At 49.8% G+C, this 25,492-nt stretch overlaps 1 protein-coding gene across 3 annotated transcripts in view; it reads right to left on the bottom strand.

The window, feature by feature from the left end:
- Positions 1-3,558: 3,558 nt before the first annotated feature.
- The window catches only part of CRMP1 (collapsin response mediator protein 1), a 79,352-nt gene continuing 57,418 nt past the window's right edge, over positions 3,559-25,492 (bottom strand). For all 3 annotated transcript variants that reach the window (XM_003934660.4, XM_003934659.4, XM_003934658.4), the window contains exons 7-14: positions 25,367-25,435; positions 23,847-23,967; positions 22,119-22,275; positions 19,423-19,564; positions 18,270-18,440; positions 11,226-11,405; positions 8,264-8,429; positions 3,559-4,611 (exon numbers count right to left, since the gene is read on the bottom strand). In XM_003934660.4, coding sequence (XP_003934709.2) covers positions 4,520-4,611; positions 8,264-8,429; positions 11,226-11,405; positions 18,270-18,440; positions 19,423-19,564; positions 22,119-22,275; positions 23,847-23,967; positions 25,367-25,435 — 1,098 coding nt within the window. In that variant the 3' untranslated portion in view covers positions 3,559-4,519. The remainder of the gene's footprint in view (positions 4,612-8,263; positions 8,430-11,225; positions 11,406-18,269; positions 18,441-19,422; positions 19,565-22,118; positions 22,276-23,846; positions 23,968-25,366; positions 25,436-25,492) is intronic.

Below are 25,492 nucleotides of genomic sequence, written 5' to 3'. Positions count from 1 at the left end.
GAAGGGGACCCAAGTACGGAGTCTGAAGGGGTGTGTATGAAGGGGACTTTTAACCTGGGAGGAATTCCCTCCTCCAAGCCCTTTGACCTATGAAGAGTTCCTTTAAGCTTCCGCTGGAGTGATTGACTTTATTTTCCCGGGCCAGTCAAAATGGAAACAAAGACCCTTAAGACCCCTGATGGAGGTGGGGGAGCATGGCGCTGGGAAGTTCTTGCCCTTGAAACTACGTGCCCTTGTGGACCGGGGAAGAGAACACATTCCCTCACTGCCCCTGCCATCTGCTCATCACATGTTCTCCAACACAAATCTGTCTGAGGGTGGCGTTCCCTGGCTCTTGGGAGGAAAAGCCGGATCTTTGCCATGGACCATGAGACCCAGTGAGGTCTGGGCTGAGCCCACCCCTGCGGCCCAGCAGACGCCCTTCCCCTTCAGTCTGCACCCGGCCCATCTGCTGTCATGACCTCACATGGGCCACGCCCCTGCCCCCACCAGGCCTTTGAGTATGATGTGCATTCTGTCTGGAAGACCCCTGTCCCCTCCCCAGCCCTCTGTTCAGGGGCTCCTAGCCACTCCTCATGTGGACTCAGGACTCACATCTTCAGAGATCCCCCTCTCTCCCCACTCTCTCTCCAACCCTGAACAAGATGAGGGTCCCCCTTAGACTCTAGGTCCTATGTTCTTTGCTGCTGGGACTGGGATAAGGGAGGACAACCTTCCTCTATTTCTTGCCCAAGTTCAGAACTATGTGACCTACATAGACAATCCCTCTAAACGCAACTCAGCTGGCCCTTACCCAGATCCCAAAAATGTCCCGGGCCTCCCTAGTGTCACCCAATATGCAGTGGCATCAGTGGGAAAGGGAATAGTGGTCTTAGGGATTGCAGCGGAAAGATCTGACTGATGTTGCAAGCTGTAAGGAATGCTTCCGTGGACTGTGGCTAAGCCCACTCCCGGGCTCTGGTGGGGTCTGTACACAGGTGTCAGAAGTGTGAGCTCCATTAGCTTTACCGTGAATCAGCTGTGGGCACAGTGGGCAAGCTTCTCCACTCTATGAAGGCTCCCTGAGAAAGAACTGGCAGACAAAAGGCAGACCAATAGAACAAAAAGGCATTCCAATGTAATGTGCGCGGCTCAGGGAATGGCAGGAGAGTGATGACTCAGCAAACCAGTGAGGTCCAGGTGCTTCCACTCTCTTACTCATAGGGAGACGGGGCATGGGGGAAATGTGGCTATTTAGAGGATAAGGAATGATTTATAGGGAGGATGAATCAATCCAAAGGCAAACACTGTCTTGGGAGTCATTCTTCCCAGACCAACCAATCAGGTATTTCTCCTCCTCCCCAGAGAAGAATAAAAGAGAGAGAGAGAGAGAGGAGGAGAGGAGCCAGGGGAGTCCCCTAAGCTTCCCCACAGAGTGGAAGCCCCTCCCTCTTTGGAGATGGGCAGAGTGGGAGATGGGATTCTCTATTCTCCCCTAAATATTCCCTCAATGACCCGTAACAGAGTGTGCTTTGGGTAATAATCATTTTATTTGTACCTGATGTTCCCCTGGAACATACACTGTGGACCAGCCACATGCTGCCTGGCATTTAACAGGCATTCATGGTCACCTAGTGGAAGGGAGGGAGGCTGGGGATACTATTTTCCTCACATGGAGTATGGATTTCGCTGTGTGTCAGCATTACCCAGTGAAGTTTGATATGGGCTCCAGATTATGCTGGCTGGACAGTGGCTCCTATGACCTGGGAGTCAAGCAAGCATCCCTTCAGAGTCTGTCTTAGAGAAGGTGCTAGTGCTGCTTCTGCTTCCACTTCCACCCTGACTGAGGAGGCGAGACCCAGAGAGCAGGGTGGATAACTCTATCCTGCCAACTTTAGTCTCCTGGAAATTTCCCTTTAATAGTCCAAATGGGCCAAGGCTGAATGTCAAAAATCCTTATCATTCATTCTTACCATCCAAAAATCCTTACCATCCATGGTCTTTCTCAGTAGTTAATTAGCCTTGTTTCAAGGAAGTCTGTAACTGACCCTGAGCCAACACTTCTTTAAACATTAATGAAGGTATCCTCATGAAGCTGAGGAGTGGAGGAGGAGAGCAACACATGAAAAACGCTGAGTTAACATGGGCCCAGACCATCCAAAGCCACCTGCCTCAAATGGCCTTGGAACTCAGTAATTAGGAGCAAGGAGCTTTGGATTCGAGCCCAAAGTGCCTGAGTCCTGGATTCAAATCCTGGTTCCATTACTTCCTAAGTGTGTGATCTTAAGTTTATTGACCTCACTCTGACTCAGTTTCCTCATCTGTACAATGGGGATAAATAATCCTTACCTCATGGAGTACCTGGCATATAACAAGTGCTATACAGATATTAGCCCATGTATTTGTTATCATCATTACCACCAACTTCATCACCATCACCAACACCATCATCATCACCACCATCACCATCATCACCACCACCATCATCATCACCACCATTACTGTCATCACCATCACCATCACCATCATCACCACCATCATCATTACTGTCATCACCATCACCACCATCACCACCATCATTACTGTCATCACTATCACCACCATCACCAACTCCACCATCATCACCATCACCACCATCATTACTGTCATCACCATCATCACCACCATCACCATCATCACCACCACCATCATCACCATCACCACCATCACCACCATCATTACTGTCATCACCATCATCACCACCACCATCATCACCATCACTACCACCATCATTACTGTCATTACCATCATCACCATCACCACCATCATCATTATTGTCATCACCATCATCACCACCATCACCACCATCACCATCATCATCACCATCACCACCATCATTACTGTCATACCATCATCATCACCACCATCATTATTGTCATCACCATCATCACCACCATCACCATCATCATCACCACCATTATCATCACCACCATCACCACCATCATTACTGTCATACCATCATCACCATCACCACCATCATTATTGTCATCACCATCATCATCACCACCATCATCACCACCATCACCATCATCACCACCACCACCACCATCATCACCACCATCATCATTAGGTCATCACCAGCACTGTCACCCACTATTACTAACAGCTAATGGAGGCAAGCAACTTTGCCTGCTGTTTTTACTCCTGTTTTAGTGTCTCTCTAGCTCATGGAAATGGAGGGAAGAAATGTGAAGTTTAGGAGACTGACCTTCCACTCTGAGGCTGATCCACACAATACAGATAGAGAAGGAGAGCCAAGAAAGGCCTAGCAGGAGGGACTAGATGCAGGATTTGAGCCAATTTTGTGGAAGCCTGCCCATCAGCTGTCTTCCCTCTCTTCTCCTCCTTGGGTCTCAGGAACTCAGCCTTCAGAAGTCGTGAACTGAATGTCTCCTCCGAACCCCACATCCACCAGTCTCTACCAAGAGTGAGTCCTCAGGAAGCAGCCACCACCATTTGTTTTCACATGGGGAGACTGCCCGGCACCTGTACCCACCCCCGACACCACCACTGAAATGAAAACGCCCAGTCAGGACAGCAGGCAGTTCATTTTCTTTATTTTTTCACAAGCTTTGAATTCAGAAATAAGAGCCACAACAAGTTGGTTGTTAAGTAAAAATGGGAGTGATTACAAAGGAAAACTTTGTACAAAACTTTAAAAATCTGACTGCCCCGTCAACTGCCTCGGAGGGACCAGGACTCAGGCCACCCAGGGGCAGCCATCACCCCCCCATCGTCAGCCCCGAATGGGGATGGGGAGACCTCTTTCTGAATGTGAACCTGGCTCGGCCTGAAGCCTAGAGCTGGCTTGAAGAACACACACAGACCAGAAGACAGCACAGTGAGTTACACGGAGACCAGGGTTTCTGACACAGGGTGTGGAGGGTGCTTCTCTGCAACCCAGTGCAAGGCTTCCCCTGCCATTCCGAGAATTCACAGATCTCACGGTGGAGGTGGGCCGAGCTTCCTTCTAGTGTGGACCAGGGGTGGGGGCGATGAGTAAACATCTTCACTGTAAGAGTCTCGGGGTTGCCCCCGAGGACTTGAGGTCTCGGCATCGTGTCTCAGTCAGTCCTTGGCGATGTCCCCTCAGACGCACTCACAGACTTGCATACGTAATTTAGTAACATGCATCAACTATCCTAGAACATCTACAGGGTGCAAAGGAACCACCACTCAGAGAATCATGGAGCCAGTGGAGTTAGAAGTGGAAGGGACAGAACACGACAATGCTAAAACCCGTGGTTCACTAGGAAGGGGAAATGAGAACACCATGCTCCGAGGTGGATCCAGCATGAACACAACTGTGGGCAAGGAATTTCCAAGCAAACACACCACACGAGTACCACTTCTTCCTAAACAAAAAAGGGAAAGAGCATCCTTCGACTTCCCCCTCCCTCCATCAGCACCGACTAAAACTGTGGGTTTCAAAAACACTGACAGGAAAAGGGATGGACATGATTCCTGGAATCCTTCAGCTAGCTCCTCCGCGCGTCCGCGTTCAACCGAGGCTGGTGATGTTGGAGCGGCCACCCGGAGGCGCCACGATGCGGTGGCCGGTGCGCCTGGGATTGTTGTCATCTATCTGGGCACCTGAAAGAGAGCGCCAGTCGCTGCTGGGTGGAACTGGATCGACATCAGGTTCCCGCTGCTCCTGGAGGCCATGTACTGTGCCATGCCCACCCCCCTCCCCTACCTTAGCAGACGCCATGCCCCCACCCTCCCTGTCTTCAGATGTTCTCCACTGGACCCAACCTTCATTCAGGCCTCAGTCCAGACCACCCCGGGAAGCCTCCCTGGCCTCCGCAGAGGCCACTGCTCTCTCTTCTGTGCCCCGCAGCCCCTGGGCTCTCCCTCCTTCAGCCCTGACCACCTTGGGTTGTTCTTGTCAAATTCCCCAGTAAAATCTGACATTTCTGAGACAGGTGATCAAATGCTTACTAAGTTCCTACTGTGTGCCTGCACAGACTTGGTGCTTTAACTTGTTACTGCATTTATGAAGCGGGTGTTTGTACTCCCAACTTATGGGTGAGCAATTTGAGGCTCAGGCAGTGTGTCTCGGGGGACGCCGCAGGTGTTGGGTGGGGAAGCCAGGGTTCAGGCCCAGACTGGTTGGTTTTCAAAGCCCATGCTCTTAGGCAGAGTCCCGCACTCCAAAGGTATTTTGCATATTGTGTGTGTACACATTTGTATATGCACGTGCATACGTGTGTACACGTCCATGTGAATGACTCAAGCTGGATTTACTTCCCTCATTGGCAATGGGTGGATCTGGAGGGGGGCGTGGTGTACAGAGGTTCTTAGTTTTAAACTTTCAGAACCAACCACGCATTCTAATTTTACATGTTCTCTTGCATAAAGATGGGAAATTCTAGCAGCAAATCCAGTGCCTGGGGCTCAACAAATATTTATTAAATGAGTAAATCATGAAGGATGGGTAATGCTGAAAGGTGGGAAATGTAGTCCTCATCAGGGAGGGGAAGTCGAGCTGGTGGAATCAGGGAAAAGTAAAAAGAGAAAGCAAATGAGCTGTAAGTCTGCCTTTCTTCATGGTCTAGCACACAGCCTTCCTGCACAAATGACTCACAGCCTTCCTGCGCTCAACTTATCACCAGACCCTCAGCTCATAGAAAAATGCAAGTCAGCTCACTGCAACCACAGCATTACGGAACAAAGCTCTCTTCAGCACACAGCACGAGCACCATCCTATAAAATCTCCAGCAAGCCTCGGTTTCCTTGCAGTCAGCTCCTTTCTTGCTGACCTACCCCACCACACCCTTTCATACTTTTTCTAAGAAATCTGACTTTCTTTACCTACAACTGTCTTGATGAATTCTTTTTACTGCCTGCAGGACGCTGGCCCTTAGTGCTAATCATGCCTTGAATTTGGGCAATTTGGAGTAAGACAACACCCCCGTTCCTTGGCCTCATTTCCTTTTCTGCAAAATAAGAATAGTAGACTAGATGAGCCCCTTCCAACTCTGACATTATTTAATTGTCTATGCAAGCCACTAAGAATTTGGTTCGGAGTACTGACTTTGCTTTTCTCCCATTGTTTCACTGGTAAACAATTTGTCTTCTTGTAATACAAGAATCCCCTAAAGGCTTACAATCAGGTCTAGTACTTAGTACCTTTTTCCTTATAAACATCTGTACCTTGCTGGTTACATGTCTGTACTTTGAAAATACCTGCTGGACAAAGGGACACTAGTTATCGTTTGAACTTTTTTCCCCCAAAACCTCATGTTGAAATCTGATCCCAAAGGTGGAGATGAGGCCTAAGGGGAGGTGTTGGGTCATGACGTGTTTGGATCACTCATGAATGGCTTGATGTCAGCCTCACGGCAATGAGTAAATTCTTGTTCTGTCAGTTCTTAGAAGAGCTGGTTGTTAAAGAACCTGGCACCTCTGCCTTCTTCCTCTGGCTTCCTCTCTTGCCATGTGATCTCTGTACATGCTGGCGCTCCTTCACCTCCTGCCAGGCTGGCTGGCCTGAGGCCCTCACCAGAAGCAGATGCTTCTCGTACAACCTGCAAAGCCGTAAGCCAAGCAAACCTCTTTCTGTGAGTCACCCAGCTTCAGGTACTCCTTTATAGCGATGGAAATAGACGAAAACAGACTACTAACTCAGGCTACAGCTCTATAACGTAACATATGCCGACATTAAAAAGGGCGTCTGTGAGGTTGTTACTGATGCTGGAAAGCATCTATGCTGTTGGTAGCAAATGAAGTCACCTATCAACGTGCCATGAGGCTGGCAGACGGCAGCGGTGCTGTGGGCTTCAGGAGGACCCAGAGAAACTGGAAGAACAAGGGCGGGGAGGGGCCCTGGCAGGAGGCTTTGAACTTCATTGTTAATTCTTGTTCTAAGAATAATGGGGAGGAGGACTTTCTGTCCACGTTTAATTGCAATTGCGCAATGTTCAACTGTATAACTCCAGAACGGAGGTCCAGTCTGTAAACTCCTTGAAAGCCTGCATCTTCTTATACCCAGACAGCGCTTCCCAGTATTGAAGCCACTCCCTGTTTTGCTGATTGAGCAGCATCACATGAATATCAGAGTTCTATTTAGGGTCTATTTTGTGCAAAAATATTAAACACTGGAAGCTCTTCCATGAAAGTCTTACTGAGAGTGAGACGGATGGGGAGGCCTCCCTGATTCAGGCCTCTCCACCTAAACCACTGAATCAGACACTTCTTGAATGGATGAGAGGTTCTCCCGCCACGCCGTCTAAATCGGTGCTTCACCATCTCTCTCTCGCTTTGCCCCTTCCACTCTCTCTTTTGCTAAGCCTATCACCTTTCCTGACCAGGAGTTAGCCAACTGCTCCACTGACCAAATCCAGCCCACCGCCTGGTTTTGTACAGTCTGTGACCTGAGAACAGTCTGTACATTTTCAAATCGCCATTGAATAGAACATCCTAGGTGTTGTATTTTAGCTCAAAAAGTCTGAAGTATTTACCATCTGGCCCTTTAAGAAAGAAAAAAATCCCCATATTCATAGTGCCTAGTGCAGTGTGGTACCCGGGCAATGCCTCCTAAGAGTTTGCAGGACAACATTCCAATTCAGCTTTCTCAATGTGTGCGTGCCTGCCCTCACGTGGCCATCTGACGAAATCGCAGACACACCGCCCTGGGGCCTTAAGAAAGGCGCGATCAAGTCAATGTCTAATTTTGTTCCCACACATTTGTTGAGCACCAAGTCCTGGCATTTTGACATTGGATCTCTTGCAGCTTCAGTTTCCTCTTTAAATAAATTGGTATAACATCACTCTATGGAATAGTGAGGATAAAATAAAATCACGGGCTATCAAAGCACTTGCTACACCGCAGTGGGCACACAGGCTGAAGACATGCACAGAGCACGTGCCCTGCCAATGGCAGCTACTCTCATCTCCTGTTCGGCCCCATCACGCCATGTCTACCTTCACGAGTAAGCATGGGAAAGTGTCCCCAAGTGTGTGTAAGGATGAGGCCTGCGCCAATTCTGGTGCCACTCTTTGTAAACCCAGGGCAGATACCACCATGTTGCCCCTCTAATGTGGACCCTCCTCTGCTTGGTGACCATGCCAGCCCACGCTGTCCCACCAGTGAAAACAGGCCATAGCGGGGGGCGTGACACACTCCCTTCCCTGCTTCTTCATCGAGTGTCCAAGGCCATTGTCCATTTCCTCAGAAGCAGCAGGAAGGGCTCGGGCTGAACTGCTGCAGGGGTGGGAAGCCCCGGCCACCACTGCTTCCTACCTGATAAGCTGAAGTTGGACTGGTGGAGGTTTCTGATGGGCGGGGGCTGGTGTTTGGAAGGCGAAGATTTGGCTGAAGGAGCGGGAGTTGCATATTTGGGTGTAGCTGGCACCTCGTACACAGGACCGTCGTACATGCCCCTGGAAACCCCTTGCAATCCAAAAACCTGACAGAGGAAGGGAGAGTGTGATTGAGTGTGACTGATTGACACTGTGTGCGTGTGCCTTTCTGGGCAGACAAAGCAGAGCCCTGTGGGCAAGAGAAACCTGAGGTCACTTCGAAAGTGCACGCACACACATAACACACACACATGCACACGTATGATATGTGTACATCACACACATGCACCCACGCATTCATACACACAAGCATGCATGGATATACATAGACGCACACATCACATACACACACTCACATACATGCACACGTGTGCATGCATGTGCAGTAACAAAACATCCCTATACGGTAGCATACATGTGTGAACATGAATACACACACTTAAACACATTCATATTCACACTCAAAGGCATACACTCATGTATGTATACACAAGCACACATGCCCATACACGCACACTCAGATATACACACTCCTATATATACTTACACACATGCACACTCATACACATACACACAAAGCATCATGCGGAAGGACCCCAGATCCCTTCCAAGAAGAAATCACTTTCCCAGACACTGCCACCTTGCCCCACCCCCGGGAAGGACCCCTGAATCCCAGACAGGCAGCAGCGAAGGGCCCATCTTCATGTATGTTCTTGCAGAAGTCAACGGTGAGGCAAAGATTCGGGAGGCAGGTAGTTTGTTGGGAGATGGTTCCAGAAAGGGGTCAGGAGTGGGGAGGTGAGACAGGGAGGGAGAAAGCAGGATAGACAGGCACCAGGAGCGGGCCAGGTCTGTGGGCCACAGGCTGGGGGTGCTGCGTGCAGAGCATGCCTCTGTACTGGCCTGCAGAAGGATGGGGAAAGAAGGCAACAGAGCCACAGCCCCAGCCCCACTGGGAAGGGTGGTGGGGGCAGAGACCCTGAAAGCAGCAGGGTCCTCCTTCCAGGCAGGAGGCTGTTAGCCTGCTGGGAACTGGCAACAGCAGCCCTGGTGCCCTATGGATGGCCAAGGGTGGGAAGGCACTTGCTCCAGGAAATGACAGCACGTGTCCGGGGACCTGCACAGGGTCCCTGCATGGGTCAGTGGCAGCACCCTACCCCAACACAGGGCTTCGTCCTATCCAGCAGGTGACAGTGCCCTGACCCTAGACCTGGCTCCCTCCTTCTCTGCAGCAGGTGACAGCACCCTGACCCCCAGTTCTGCCTCTCCATAGGAGAAAGCCTCAAGTTTCACACCAAGCTGAAAGACCTAGCACCTGCACATCATGTCGGTGGCCCTCCCCTGTCCCTGAGCCCTGCTCCTCAACTCCCTGGGGCTCACTCTATCCTGTCCACTGTCCTCTGTGGCTGCTGCATTGCCTCCTGGGTAAGGCCTTTCATCACTCCCTGAAACTCAGGTGGCCAGAGGCAGGCTCCGGTGCAGGTTTCTTCCCTCACCTGGCCTAGCTCCTGCAGGTTGAGGAAGGAATCCCCGTGCAATGCGATCCCCGGTCCTAGTGCTCCAGCAAACTGCTGTCTTGGCATCTGGGGTCAGACATCTGCTCTCAGGGAAGCTGACTGTTAACCGCAGGCCTTGGTTCAGACCAAGAAGGAAATGAAGCCAGCCAAGGGGTGTTTCTGTCTCTTCAGTGGGTGTCCCAGCCAGGGATTTCCATGAGTCTCCTGTCCTCACGTGGCCTGCTGCCTATGCCTGGCCACGTCTCAGAGCTGACTTGTTTCTGCCCCAACACTTGTTTCCCCATCTCGTGCGATTTGGTGTCTTTGACCTGCATGCTACACCTTATGGAAGCTGGCAGAGCCTCCCAGCTGGGGCTGGAGCCTGGGAAGGCAGGAAGCCCTTTGGACTTCTCCATCTCAATTGGTGCTACTTACTAAGCACACAAAGAGCAGGACCACACACGTACACACATGCTCACATACCGCACACACACATACACACAGCTCAACACATGCTCACATACACATATACACACTCCAACACGTGCACACATCCCCATATGCATGCATACACACGTGCATGCATGGACACATGCACGCATAACATATGCAGACACACACACATACGCACATGTGCGTGCACACACACACACGCGCGCACACACACACACACGAAGCTGGCCTTTCTGGCAAGCATCAGCTGTCTCATGGGAAAAGCAGCTGCCATGGGGATGGGAGGACCCGGCTAGGGAAGACGCTGGCCACACGTGGCAGTCTATCTCAGCTGAGAAAGTTCTCTCCTCCAGTTGCTCTAAAGTTAGGAATAGAGCCCACTCCTTGCGTTTGACAGATGTCTTGAGGTCAGTGCTTAAGGCGATTCAAGGAAAATAAGGAACAACGGGGCAGAACCACCAAGGGAAGAGGGAGGGGAAGAAAGGGCAGATCTGAAAGGAACGTGGCCTGCAGGACGCTGGGGTCATGCCTCTCTCTAAAAGGCCAGGCCCGAGGGTTTCCGGGCTGTGACTCTGGCTGAGCCCTTCACGGCTCTGGGCTGTAAAAGCAGGATCACAGCAGCTCCAGTGAGTGTGCAGGATTCCTTAAGATGACGCAGGACAGTGCCCAGGGCAGCTCGGTAAGCGTCCCTCCTGTGACCCCCCCACCCTCACGGGTGCACGCCCCTCTACGGTCGCAAAGCCCTGGAACTTGCGTGCCCTCATTTGATACTCACTCCTGTCCTCAGACAGGAGCCCAGGGCAGCGTCTCAACCCATTTAACAGAGAAGGAAAGGGAGGTTCCCAGGGCTCTGGCATTATTAACTCTGCACACGCACACGTCAGACCTCGATTCCCCAAGAGGAGCTGTCGGCTCTGATCCCACAGTGGGCCGGTCCCCTGCAGATGCACTCACCTTATTCCTGATTTTGACGCGCTGGTAGAGATGCTCCGGGAACGGCTTCCGCGGGATGAAGCGGCCCATGCCCTTGTTGACGTTGATGTTTCCGTCTTCAAAGACAATCTTGCCCTGGCTGATGACCACTAGCGGGGAGCCATGGCACTCCATGCCCTCGAAGATGTTGTACTCCACCGCCTGCACCAACAGCCTCAGCGTTACTTCCCAGGCTTGCTCTGCTCAAACCCCGCTGTTCGAAACAGCAATTTTGCCTAACACTCTATCACAAGCATGTTCTCATGTTTTTTTCCTCTGTCTCTCAAAACACCTTTTATTGATTGTGTAATATTCCACTGTATGACCCAGAATGTCTATGACCAACAACTCACTGCTGGGCAGGTAGGCTGCTGATGGCTTTCTATAATCAAATCAATATGGTCCTGGGGCATCACCAACAGGAAGGGGGTCCCCCTGGTAAGTTTAGGCAATGTGGCTGCTTTGACTATACTGGGCATAAAGATAAATCAAATGTTCTTTATTTTATTTAAAACACCTCTTTAAAGTTTTTCTCTAGGATAGGTTTCTAAAATCAAATTACTGGGTGAAAGAATATGCACTGTTTTAAGGCATGTGTTGCACATGGCCAAATTATTTTCCCAAGGGATCAGACCAACTGACACTGTATCAGCAACGAGGGAGAGAGACATTTCAGGTTCACCCCCTCCAGCACTGGGGAATGCCATTTTTTTCTTTCTCTGCTAATTTGAAAGACAAAATAACATTTCCTTTAAAACACACATTTGGCCGGGTACAGTGGCTCATGCCTGTAATCCTAGCTACTCAGGAGGCTGAGGCATGAGAATTGTTTGAACCTGGGAGGCAGAGGTTCCAGTGAGCCGAGACTGCACCACTGCGCTCCAGCCTGGGGGAACACAGCGAGACTCTGTCTCAAAACAAAACAAAACAAAACAAAAACAAAAACACGTTTCTTCCATTACTCTTAAAGTGAATGCTTGACCTTGTGTGTCAACTGCTTTTTATTTATTATTTTAAAAGTGGGTCATACAGACGGTTGAAAAAAAATCAAATAGTAAAAAGCATATTTGACAGAAAGGAAGTCTGTCTTCTACTTGAGTCTGAGACATGTCTTGAAGAGTTTCTTCTATATCTCTATGTATGTCCAAGGCATGAGTATCTGTCTCACGTATACACACCTCTACACAGACATGCCTCACGTTGATTTTTCCTTACCTCAGCAATTGTTCTGTATCAGCACACATACAAAATACTTTTATGCTATACCGTATTTCATCAGGAGGATGTACTACACACCCAGTTCCCAAGGATAAACATTTGGGTCACTGCCATGCCTTTGCTAAAAAACAATGCTGAAACAGACTCTGCACTGACAATCTGCACACGTGAACATGTTTCTAGATGTGGAATCTGGGGCCAAAGAGTAAGTAGATTTTCACCTTTGATAGATTTGCCCTCCAAAAAAGGCAATGCTAGTTCCCATCCCCAACAAAACTGTGAGCTGACCTGACAGCCTTTGGTAAACAGTATCTATGTGTATTACACTCCTGATCTCGGTTGCTGGCACAAGTGAAAAATGGTCTCTAGGTTGCTATTTGCATTTGTGACTGAGACTGGGTCTCTTTAAATCCACACACGCCATTTCTGTATTTCTTACCATGTCACTGTTCTATTTCTCAGGGTCTTGGCATTTTTCTTACTGATTTCTAAAAGTACACACTCACTGTTAAAGAATTTACCCTTTGTTATGTGTGTTGCAAATACTTCTTCCCTCCCTGGTCCCCTGTCGCTGGAACTCATGTGAAGTAACTGTTTTTGCCACACGGATTATTTTGTATAGTTTTTGTGTAGTTGATGTTCAAACAGACCAATCTTTTCCTTTACCATTTCTAAGTTTTGTGTTTTGCTTAGCAAGGTCTTTTCCCCTCCAAAATTGCAATTTTTTTTTTTTTAAAAAAGTGTGTTTCCCTTAATCTTTGATCCATGATTTGATTTATTTGCTAGTAAATAGCAAGGCAGAGGTTAAGCCTGATGAGCCAGGTATTCTAACACAATTGGATGAGTAACTATTGTTTGCTCATTCTAAATGTCTGCTAATATTGCAAACGAAATTCTCATATGCAGTCAGTCTATTCCTCGGCTCTCTTTTCTTGTACCCAAACCAAACAGTTTGATTTATTGAAGCTTTATAACATGTTTTAATAACTGGGACGACTGACACCTCCACCCCAGACTTCCTTTTGTTCAGAACTATTTCAGCTGTTCTCACATTTCCCACCTGTGAACTCTGCTTTCTTAGCTAAAGAACTGAATTTTCTGATGGAATCACATCAAATTTATAGATAAGATTAGAAATAATTTATATGTGCACTCTATGGAATCTTCTCAGTGAGAAGGTTCTTGAATTTATCTAAGTCTTAGTTTATTTATTTAATTTATTTATTTTTGATTTGTTTGTTTCAAGACAGGGTCTCACTCTGTCACCCAGGCTGCAGTGCAGTGGGGTGATCATGGCTCACTATAGCCTCCAACTCCTGGGCTCAAGTGACCCTCCTGCCTCAGCCTCCCAAGTAGTTAGGACTACAGGCATGTACCACCATGCCTGGTTAATTTTTTTTATTTTTTGTAGAGGCAGGGTCTCACTATGTCACTCAGCTTGGTTTCAAACTCGTAGCCTCAAGTCCGCCCACCTGAGCCTCCCAAAGTGCTGAGTTTACAGGCGTGAGCCACCACACCAGGCCAAGTCTCCAGTTTTTATTGCTATTACAGGATTTTGATTTCCATTCTATTTTCCAAAGTGTTTTTTGACTCTTCCATAGAAAAACAATCAATTCTTTATATTGGTTGATAATCTGCTGGTGTTTGGCGATTTTTAGGTGCATTCACAGCTGCTGTCACTGTGCCAACCTCACAGGACCCGGGCAGACGGTGCACTTCCAGTGTCAGCATTTGCTAACCTAATTCTCCCTGGGCTGCCCTACTATGGAGTGATTCCTAACTGTGTGAAGGTCACGTGGACTGTAAATGCTGAGGGGAGGGTGCAAGGAACCCATCACCCATCTCCCAGCTGAAACTGACCAGCCCTCGGGGACCTGGGTTGCTGTCCCTACTGCTGTGTGAAGACCATGCAAGCTGGGGAGCTGTGAGGAGGCCCGGGTCATATCACAAACGTCACACCCTGCATTTCACACCACCGCCGAATTTTAGACAGCAATTCCTTCATTTCTTAAAGGTAATATACAAACAATGTAAAGATGTAAACAACACAAAACACCGTAATGAAAAAGCCTCTTGTCTCTCCCATCCGTGAGTCCCAGTTCCCTGGTTCCCTCCAGGGAGGACTCTTTTCTACCTTTTAAAAGGCAGCCCGTCAGCTGATTGACTGTGCATAAGCAAAACGTGGTCCATCCCTACAAAGGAATATTATTCAGCCATCAAAAGAATATGGCACTGATCACAATACAGCATGGATGATCCTCAAAGCAGGATGCTAAGTAGAAGCAGCCAGGTGTAAAAGGCCATATATTCAATGATTCCACTTATATAAAATGTCCAGAATAGGCAAATCCATAGAAACAGAAAGGAGCTGAGTGGTTGCCACAGAATGGGGGAGGGAGAAAGGGGCTGATTGGTCACGGGTAGAGGGTTTCTTTTCTGGAGGTGATGAAAAGGTTCTGGAATTAGTGACGACTGTACAACCTTCTCAATATATTAGCTCATATATACTCAATATCTCAATATACTAGGCTCAAAAAGCCACTGAACTGCATACTTCAAAACGGTGACATTTATGGTATGTGAGTTACATCTTGATAAGAAAGCTTAAAGCATCCAGATAGTCTGCGATATACAAACATGTACGCATACCCATGATATAGCACTTTGATGTGAATACGTTTTCCACTGATAGGAAAGAATAAAAGTTGTATGTTATAGAAAAGTAGATCTGAAATCTAATCACTGGTCAATATACAAGAAATGACGCCTTTTCATTGTTAAAAGTAATTTTTTTTTGAGAGGAAGTCTCACTCTGTTGCCCAAGCTGGAGTGCTGGCACAATCTCGGCTCACTGCAACCTCCACCTCTTGGGTTCAAGCAATTTTCCTGCCTCAGTTTCCCAAGTAGCTGGGACTACAGGAATGAGCCACCATGCCCAGCTAATTTTTTTGATTTTTTTTTTTTTTTTTTTTTAAAGTAGAGACAGGATTTCACCACGTTGGTCAGGTTGGTCTTGAACTCCTGACCTCGTGATCTGCCTGCCTTGGCCTCCCAAAGTGCTGGGATTACAGGCATGAGCCATCATGCCAGGGCAAAAGTAATATATTTTTAAAACATACAAAAATAAAACTAACCTCTAACAGCATTCCTCAATCCACATTCTGAAAAAATTGCAATTCTGTGAATTGCACTGCTATAGACAGAGAAAATGAAACAAAGTCCTTTGGTCACTGGCCTCTTGCTACTATGACAAGAATTCAAATCTTGCCTGACACAGAGAGGAGGAGGCTTCCCCAAGCTAAACCTGAAGACAGTGACCTCCTAGGTAGGTAACCTCGGGTATATTACATATTGTTACCGGTTGAAGTGTGCTCCCCAAAAAGATATGTGGAAGTCTAACCCCCACGGCCTCAGAATGTGACCTTATTTGGAAATCGGGTGTTTGCAGGTGTAATTAGTTAAGATGAGGTCACGCTGAGGTGTGGTGGGCCCAAAATCCAATGCCTCGCATCCGTAAAAGGAGAAGACAGCAGAGAAGACCACGCAATGACAGAGGTAAAGATGGAAGGGATGCCTTACATGCCACAGAACCAAAAACTGCCGGGAACATCAGACACTAAAAACTGCCTGGAAGGGATCTGCTCCCGGAGGTCTGACCAACACCTTGGTTTTCAACTTCTAGCCTCCAGAACTTTAAGAGAACAAATTTCTTTTGTTTAAACCACCCAGCCTGTGGCACCTTGTAAGAGCATCCAGAGGAAATGAATGCCCGTGTCCTCTCTCTGCCCATTTTCTCATTTATTAATAATGACATACCTAACTCAGAAGATCTAAGGAAGAGTGAGGTGATGCATGGACAATGCTGAGCGTGGAGTAACCACAAAGTGGTAGTTGGCTGGATTGTAACGATAAGCAGAGTGCCCACCCTGGAGCACGGAATCTGGCGTGGCCCCTGATCCCACACTGAAATAATCAGATGATCCCAGCTCAGTCTACTTCCTTCTGCGTCCTTGTCAGCTGACCTGTGACTGGCTGACTCAGACATCCATGTTCCTTTCTAGACAAGGATCACCTTGTGAAGGAAGGGGCAGCTCCCACGGCCAGATGGTGGTGGGCGTGCACACGCTCTGCCATGGCTGGAGTGTCCCCTCAAAATTCAACTGGACATTTCATTGCCATTGCGATGGTATTCAGACATGAGATCGTTAGGAGCTGATTAGGTCATGAAGACTCTGTCCTCATTAATGGGTTCATGATATTCTCACAGGAGTGAGTTAGTTACTGTGAGATTGGGCTGGTTATAAAAGTGAATACAGCATCCTCTCGATATTTCTTTCACACTTGTCCTCTTCTGCCCTTCCGCCCTCCACCACGGGATAACTCAGCAAGAAAGCCTTTGCCAGATGCCAGCATCTTAATATTGAAATTCCCAGCCTCCAGAAATGTGTGCCAAATACATTTATTTTCTTTATAAATTACCCAGTCTGTAGTATCCGTTACAATAGGACAAAATGAATGAAGACACCCTCTCACTGGCAAGAGCCTCAGATATTCTTCCACTGCCTCTCCTATGTGCACAGACCGCAAGCAGTGTGTACACACCTTAAAAAATTCATAGTAATAAAATTGCATGCCCTGCTAGACTGTACATGTGAATGGCATAAACCTTTCTCCATGGGAAGACGATCTCAGGCACCCCATTACCTGGAGATGGGGGCTGTGGGAAGCCAGCAGTGTTACAGGGAGCATCGTGTATTGCAGGAATGCCCCGGACTGGTGAGCCGGACAAGGTCAGCAGAACGCTACCAAAACCTCTGCTTCTGCAGGCCACGTCTCTTGCAGCCAAGCAGATACTCCAGGGCCGTGGCCATGAGCTGCTACAAGTGTTTCCCGTGGCTTTCTTATGAGACTTCCTTGTGCCTGGCGTCCTGTCCCCATACCTGTGGTCTCCTTCTCCAGTATGTGACCCCAGGGGCTATGAGAACTCCTACTGCAGCTCCAACCTGGTGTGCACGTGCGCTACTTCTGACTTGTGTGCCTGCACAACTCCCGTGAGCCAGGGACCACTGTGGCCTCTTGGGTCTGTGCGTGTAATTGTCAATCCAGACTCAAGACCATTGCTGGCCAGGCAGGAGGGTGTTAAAGCAAGGCCTTAGGGAGGCACAGGTGTCCTCCGCCATCTCTGCATGCACCCTTTCTGTGCATGCATTTTGCTGGTTGCTGCATGAGTAGAGAAATCATAGGCATGTAAGATACAAAGTGGAGATGGCCCCTAACCACAGGCGTGGGATGTGAAAAAGTGTGCACTTTAGGGCCGAGCCTTTCCTGTCTATTAGCAGCCAGCCACAAAACCAAGTGGGAGGCTTCTGATATACCAAATCAAATCCTGTCCAGCTTGACAATTAAATTGATAACCTTAGGCCTAATACTTTCCCCCTCCGAACCCTGAAGCTTACAACATGGAATTATAAGCAGTGTCAGATGGCTGGGAATGCATGCTTCCATGGGCAAGAGCCACGAAACAGAGAGAGAGAGAGAGAGAGAGAGAGAGACAGAGAGACAGAGAGAGAGAGAGAGAGAGAGAGAGAGAGAGAGAGAGAGACAGAAGCAGCTTAGCTGAGCCTGCTCAAATCCCTCCTCCCACCTCCCAGTATCTCCAGCTAGCAGAGAAATGCGGATGACTGAGTCACGCTAGATATCAGATCACATCCTTGTTGGGAAAATTCGTAAATCATTTTTAACCACTCTTCTAAAATGATTACAACCAAGCATCATTTATTTCAGCAGCACAAACAGGCCAGGACTTACCGACTTGTGGCTTTTGGCTGTTACGGTCTTCACCTTGTCCGGGTCCCAGATGACCACGTCGGCATCTGAGCCCACGGCAATCCGCCCTTTCCTTGGGTACAGGTTAAAGATCTTGGCTGCATTGGTGCTGGTGACAGCGACAAACTGGTTCTCATCCATTTTGCCTGTAGCCTAAAGGCAAGACCCGCTGATGAGAGAAGCACCTCATAATGGGGCCAGGAGGAGGGGCGGCTGGGCACAAACGGAAGCCTCCCAGCTGGAGTCCTTGCAAGGCTCGGCATTCTTTCCTCTCCAGCTAAGAACGTGCCATTGTCAAAGAACCCCAAAGGGCCCAGCCTCATCAGAGAGGACATTTAATTAACCGCACAGAGGTACCCTGACACAAGAGCCACTGTGACATCTGGTCCATGTCACCAGGCCCAAATTTAACAGAAGAAAAAAACCTTTGGTTTCAGGCCAGGGATCAGACTGTGACCCAGCTCTTCCTCTGCAACAAGAATTCTCTCTATCCACTTAGTACCCCAACTCCTAACACACAAGTACATGCACACAGAATTTCAGCGCCCTCTCCACATGAGCTAGCACCTGGTTAAGAAACAAAAAGAGACTGGATGCAGTGGCTCACACCTGTAAGCCCAGCACTTTGGGGGGCCAAGGTGGACGGGCCATGAGGTCAAGAGATCGAGACCATCCTGGCCAACATGGTGAAACCCCATCTCTACTAAAAATACAAAACAAAAATTAGCTGGGCATGGTGGTGGGTGCCTGTAATCCCAGCTACTCAGGAGGCTGAGGCAGGAGAATTGCTCGAACCCAGGAGGTGGAGGCTGCAGTGAGCAGAGATTCCACCACTGCACTCCAGCCTGGCAACAGAGCAAGACTCTGTCTCAAAAAAAGAAAAAGAAAAAGAACAAAGCATTTTTCAGTCTTAAGATATAAAGGACAAGGGTGACATCTGTGAATGCAGAGGCCTCTCCCGGATATGAGCTACTCTCTCACAGGCTGTGCGTTCCCTCCTGTGTCTTCCTAGTGTATCTGCTTCCACCCCCACGTCAGAAGGGAACTTTTAAGACCCTGGCGTGCATCATGCATTGGCTTTCACAGGCCAGGTAGGGTGTTTCTAGAACGTTCCTGAGAAGTGATCCGGCCTTACCACCGCTTTGTCCCAGACGACGGTCATCCGCTCCTCTATCCCGTTGACACCCTCAGGAATCAGGGTGAAGTTGTCCTTGCCCACGGCCTTCTGGGCAGTGCTGTAGGGACAGTGGCCGCTGCCTGTGACCTGCAAGTCCCCACTGGCAAGGACAAAACAAGGTGGAGTTCAGACCTTCATTCATTTTTAAGGCAAACCGCGACTTCAGACCTGGACATGCAGGACAGCCAATAAATGAATAAATACATGAGGAAGCCGGTGGGTAAGACAGAAACTCTCCAGCACGTGCCCGCACGTCTCACAAGTCGGGGATGCCCCATTTATGTCACTGGCCTCCTGCTCTGCACATTACAAAGCGAGTAATGTGTGCTGACATTTGTCTTCCTGATGTGAGGCAGCTGGCACAGCGCTGGCCGGCGTGTTTGTGCTGTGCTTGCAGAACAAACACTATTCATTGGTTACAGCAGAGTGGCACAAGTTCGCTGGGATTTACCCTTTAGTCCCCTGGTGTTTTGAAAACAAACACCCTTTTTTTTATATCAGGCGCCCTGAGCTGAACACCTAAGTCAATAAAATTAATGGACCAGGCTGAGTGTGGTGGCTCATACCTATAATCCCAGCACTTTGGGAGGCCAAGGCGGGTGGATCACCTGAGGTCAGGAGTTCGAGACCAGCCTGACCAATATGCAGAAATCCCATCTTTACTAAAATTAAAAAAAAAAATAGCCAAGTGTGGCGGTGGGCACTTGTAATCCCACCTACTCAGGAGGCTAAGGCAGGAGAATCACTTGAACCTGGGAAGTGGAGGCTGCAGTGAGCTGAGATCACGGCGTTGCACTCCAGCCTGGGTAATAAGAATGAAATTGTCTCAAAAACAAAACAAAACAAAATAAAAACAAAAATAAAATGAATGGACCATTATTTGAGGTTCTAAATGCAGAGTGAGGAGGATGAGGCTGCCCTCCAATCCAGAGGCCCAGGAAATGTTACAATCACCTAGATGCAGAGGAATATATTTAGAAGTAATCTTCACTTATTTATTCAACGAAATTGTGTTGCATGCTTCCTATGTGCCTGGTACAATTTAAGGCTTGGGAAGTGCATCTGAGACCAGAGAAAGAGCACTCCTGCTCTACTGAGGGATAGTGGAGTCTGACAGTAAGCAGAGAATGGGGCACATGGGTGCTGCCAGGGTGAGTGTCAGGGATTCAACCACAGTAGGTAGGGGTGAGGTGTGCTGGGGACAGGCTGGAGATGCCGTTCTCAGGAGGATAATCAGAAAACTATGTCACTGAGAAGGAGCCTTCCAGCAAAGATCTGAAGGAAGTCGCGGAGCTAACCACGCGGTGTCTAAGAAAGAGAACGAGGCCGGGGGTCCCATGAGTATAAAGGCCCCGAGGCAGGATCCTGCCTATGGTTCAGGGTCAGCATGAAGCCGGGACCGGACTGAGGGAGCTAAAGGCAGAGGAGACCTAAGGAGGGAGGTTGGTCAGGGAATGAACATAGGATCAAGTTCTACCTTGTGGGATGCTGTGGGGACTTGGGTTCCATTGGGAGAGGACTTACTGGTTCCAAGCAGCAGGTGTTTGATCTAACCTAGGTTCTAAATGGCTGAGAGCAGACTGTGATGGGCAGGGTGGGGTGGACACGTGCGGAAATAGAAAGGCTTGGTAGGAAGCCAGGGATGGCAAGGACCCGAGCCAGGATGTCCACAGCGGAGGAGGTGAGGCGTTGTCAGAGTCCAGGGCCTCTGGTGCATGATATTGACATTTCCTGAGATGGACAAGACTAGCGGGGTAGCAACTTCATGAGGGAAGATCTGCAGTTCTTTGGAAACACGAGCTGCCCACCAGACATCGGGCTGCGGGTGTTGAGTAAGCCGCTGGCTATGCCAGCCAAGGGTTTCTGTATCAGCAGGGAGACAGTGATTTCCACGTGAAAATCGCCATGCGCACCGCTATCCTCTCCTCCAAGGTTCCTTTTGCCAAGAAGCCCTGTCTTATCCTCCCCTACTGGGCAAACTCCTACTCAACCCTGAGCTTTAGTCTCAATGCCACCTCCTCAGGGAAGCCTTCTGCAAGCCTCGTGGTGGGTTCTGAGCATGCATCTCTGCTTCCAGAGTGGCCTGGACACTCGGCCTCGCCATGTGACCTTGCTACTGCTCAGCGCTCTTCCCTCGTGGTGGCTGACGGCAGGGTAGGGGCTGAGGCGCTGGATTCCACAGTGTGCGGGCTCCACAGCAGGTGCCCTGCAGGCAGCAGCGACTTCTGGAGCCCTGAGTTCCAGGCCCTTTTCCTGCACTGTCCGACAGGCAGCTCTGCCACAGGTCCTGTCTGCTCCCACTTTGAGTAAAATGAGGGAGACCGAGGGACATTACAGGTGACGTGCCAGGCCCAGCGTGACACAGCCTTGTCTCCATCCCTAATCCTGAGTGCGCCCCAATACACCACGGTGCCTGCCACACAGCAGGTGCTTAACAGTAGGCTGGCTCAACAGGAGGTGGTCAACAGCTGTGAACGGAACAATCACGAGATGCCACAGATCTTCAGGTTCCGGAAGGCCTGTCGTAAGCCATACCGGGCGCTTCCTTTCAGAGCACAATCATAAGTCCAAAGCAGCCTGTGGGTTCCCACCGTGAACTCGGCCTCTAAAGACCCCAGCTGCCTCCCCCAGCCCCACATTCTCGCAGCTCTCACCAGGCCAGCAGGGAGGTCAAGTAGTCGGGCGTGGTGGGGTCCGGGCTCAGGGGAGGGGAGGTCACGAACGCTGCAGCCTTGGCCCAGTTCTTGCTCCAGTAATGGGTGCCATCGGTCCCCAGGCTGGCGGCGATGGGCTCACCGAAAACTAGGGGACCTTGGGTGGGGCAAACACAAACAAGCCTGGTTAAAAGTAAATACTCTCTTGAGGCAGACATCAAAGGCACAAAACTGGAAGACTGTGGAGGGAGAATGGGGCTGGCTGAAGGCCAGGGCACTGGCCGCTGTTCTTGCAGGCATCACCGCTGCACCTCAGGGACCCTGTGTGCTCTGGCCCAGCTCCGCCACATGGTCGACACCCCAAACGCTCCCTGGGAAGTGCGGCAGCTGACTCACCCAGAAACCTCGTGGATACTGCTGTTGCTTTTAGGATCAGGACATTACTTTGTCCTTTTATAGATTTGTAAACCAAGGCATGGAGAGGTGATCTGCAGTCTCAGTGTGGATTCTGCCGGAAGCAGATCTTTAAATAAGGAATCTAGTTCAAGCATCTTATTTGGGAAGTGATTCCAGGAAACACTGGCTGGGGACTGAGGAAGTGATATAAGGCAGGGAAAGAAGCCACTAAAGGGAGATTTCTCACCGAGGCACAGCTGAGGGCCCTGGCGCTCAGTCCGGCTTGGGAACACGCCTCAGGGTCATCCCACCCCAAGGGAAAGTGACCTGGGGTTGTGCTTCCATCAGCCCAGTGCCAGAGGGCAGCTTCCCAAGCACTAACTTCCCAGAAGTTCCCGCTTGCCTTTCAAGATGTGGGCCAGGGGGGCTTCTTCCAGAAAAGCCTGCAAGTGGAGGCTCGTGCTCCCCAGGAAAGATCTTGGCTTAGAGACTGAGGGCAAGAGATGTGGCCCAGGAGCCCCTGCTGCCCTCCCCTGAGGCCACCTTGCTGCCCAACGGGAGAGGCGGCTGTGAGCTCTGCCCAGCTATAGGGCACCCCATCAAGTGCGCTCTCTGCAGCGAGGGGGGTGCCCTGCCTTGCAGCTGCCCAACCAGCAGCCACTGGCCACGTGTGGCTCTTAAGCTGGTATGGCTGGTGCCACTGAGAAACTAACTTGCTCATTTTCTGCCATGTGTGGCTAGTGGCCATATTATGGCTTCCTGTAGCTCCAGAACCTGCCTGTTTATTCCTTCCCAGCTGATACCGCTTCCAGATTTCTGTGACCTCTCCGAGCTCCGGTTTCCTTATCCTCAACATGGAGCTAGTTCCAGGCAAGCTGTGCTCTTCTAGCCTCCACTTGTCAGCTTGCCCTTAAAAACACGGAAACAACGTATTTGGGGTCCACAGCTGCTCTGTCCAGTAAGGCGGTCCTGAGTCGAAGGCAGCCACCAATAACCTAAGGCTCTGGTTAGTCTGAACTGAATTGTGTATGTGTAAAATACACACTGAATTTTGAAGAGTACAGAAAACGTGCAAAATATTAATGATTTTTATATTGATGACATGCTGAATTAATATTTGGATCCATTCAATTAAACATAATATATTCTTGATAGTTTCTTTAAAAGGAGCTGAGCTTATCAAGGTGAATGTCCTAGGGTCGTTGGTACCAAAGAATTCCAGCCACCCTGCCTGTGTCGGGAGCATCCCTCCTTCACCCCTCCCTCCTGTGGCAAAGTTTGGGAGTGAATTTGAACCTGCAGGACACCCCCTTCCAGGCCCCAGCTGCATACCTTTCTTCCTGGCCTGAGCAATGATGTCGGCTGCACTCTTGCTCATGACCTTGGTGATGTACACGGGGCAGTTGATCCGGCCCGCAATGGTGATGGCCCGGAACACCGCCTCGGCCTCCAGCTGAACAGGCACACACAGTGTCACAGGAGGGAAGTCTGGGGGCGCAGCCACCACCCACCCCGAGCTCCCAAGGCTCTCCCTCCACAGTGCCCTTCCCTTCTCCTTAATTAAATGTGGTCAGAAGGGAAATCTGCTCCATCAGATATGACGGACACACAGAGTCCAACAGCGCCTGGCGGTGCCCCCTGCTCTCCGGGGTGGGGGACAGGTTTCACGCTGGGATACGGCAGAAACATTCAAGCTCTATACAAGTTTATAAGCACTGCCTCCTGGTTCTGTTTGACCTCACCATGAGCCAGGAGCACACAGCTCATGGCCATCCCTGGGATCTGGAGCTTGTGAAGAGCACTGGGCCAGATCTCGGGCCCCTCGGGGCATGGAACCTGTCCATTCACTCTGTGTCCACTGTGTCCAGCAGATGCCAGGCCCAGAGCACGGGCCCAGGAGACTTGGTAATGATCTGATAAGGGCATCAGAAAATGTCCTTGACTCGGGCGGGCGCAGTGGCTCACGCCTGTAATCCCAGCACTTTGGGAGGCCAGGATGGATGGATCACTTGAGGTCAGAAGTTTGAGAGGTGCCTGGCCAACATGGTGAAACCCGGTCTCTATTGAAAATACACAAATTAGCCAGGCGTGGTGGTGCAGGCCTGTGTCTAGTAGTCCTAGCTACTTGGGAGGCTGAGGCAGGAGAATCACTTGAACCCAGGAGGCAGAGGCTGCAGTGAGCTGAGATCGTACCACTGAACTCTAGCCTGGGTGACAGAGTGGGGCTGTCTCAAAGGAAAAAACAAAAAGAAACGCAAAAAAGAAAATGTCCTCAACTCAGAGGATGGTTTCCAGAGTGCCCATTCCATTCCATGCCTGATCAGCTTGCCTTCCTCCATCCAGGCTCCCTGAGGATGTGCATGCACACGCACACACACGCAGACACACGTGTGCACACACAAGACAAACACACACACATACTCTCACACTCATACGCACACACACACACAGCCACTCCAGGGTAAGTCATGCTTTTTCTAGGCTTGGGAACAGGGCAGGCAGTGGGAGATGTCCCCTGGGTGCTGGGCTTGGGCACGCGGCTCCACTTTCCTATCATCCACTATGCAAAGTCCCCCATGAGACTCTACATTAAGTTGAGACACTGGGGCACCCATGGGGCCTTGGAATGAAGTTCCAGGACCTTGAGAGAGGTGGCCCCTCTTCCTGGCTTCTCCAAACTGCAGCCCCCAGGGCTCTCAGGAAAGGCAAGATAGTTTGGGATGCTCTGGGAGAGGACATGGGGAGAAGCCAGGCCCCAGTTGCGCTGTTCCAGCTGGAACAGCAACAGCATCAAGGTGAGTGAGTGCTCAGTGGTGGGTGTCAGAGTCACATCCATGCTGAGGAGTCCTTACCTCTTCAGGTCTGCTCAGGGCATGGCCCTCGGGACCCGTGATGCCCATCTCTAGGATCCGCTTTTGTTCCTACGAGTCGAGAACAAGTAAATTAGAGATTAGAGGAGGTCAGAGCTGGGAGAAACG

This window comes from Saimiri boliviensis, chromosome 3, assembly GCF_048565385.1.
Source record: "Saimiri boliviensis isolate mSaiBol1 chromosome 3, mSaiBol1.pri, whole genome shotgun sequence".
Lineage (NCBI taxonomy): Eukaryota > Metazoa > Chordata > Mammalia > Primates > Cebidae > Saimiri > Saimiri boliviensis.
This window is presented reverse-complemented; position numbering and strand designations above follow the sequence as displayed.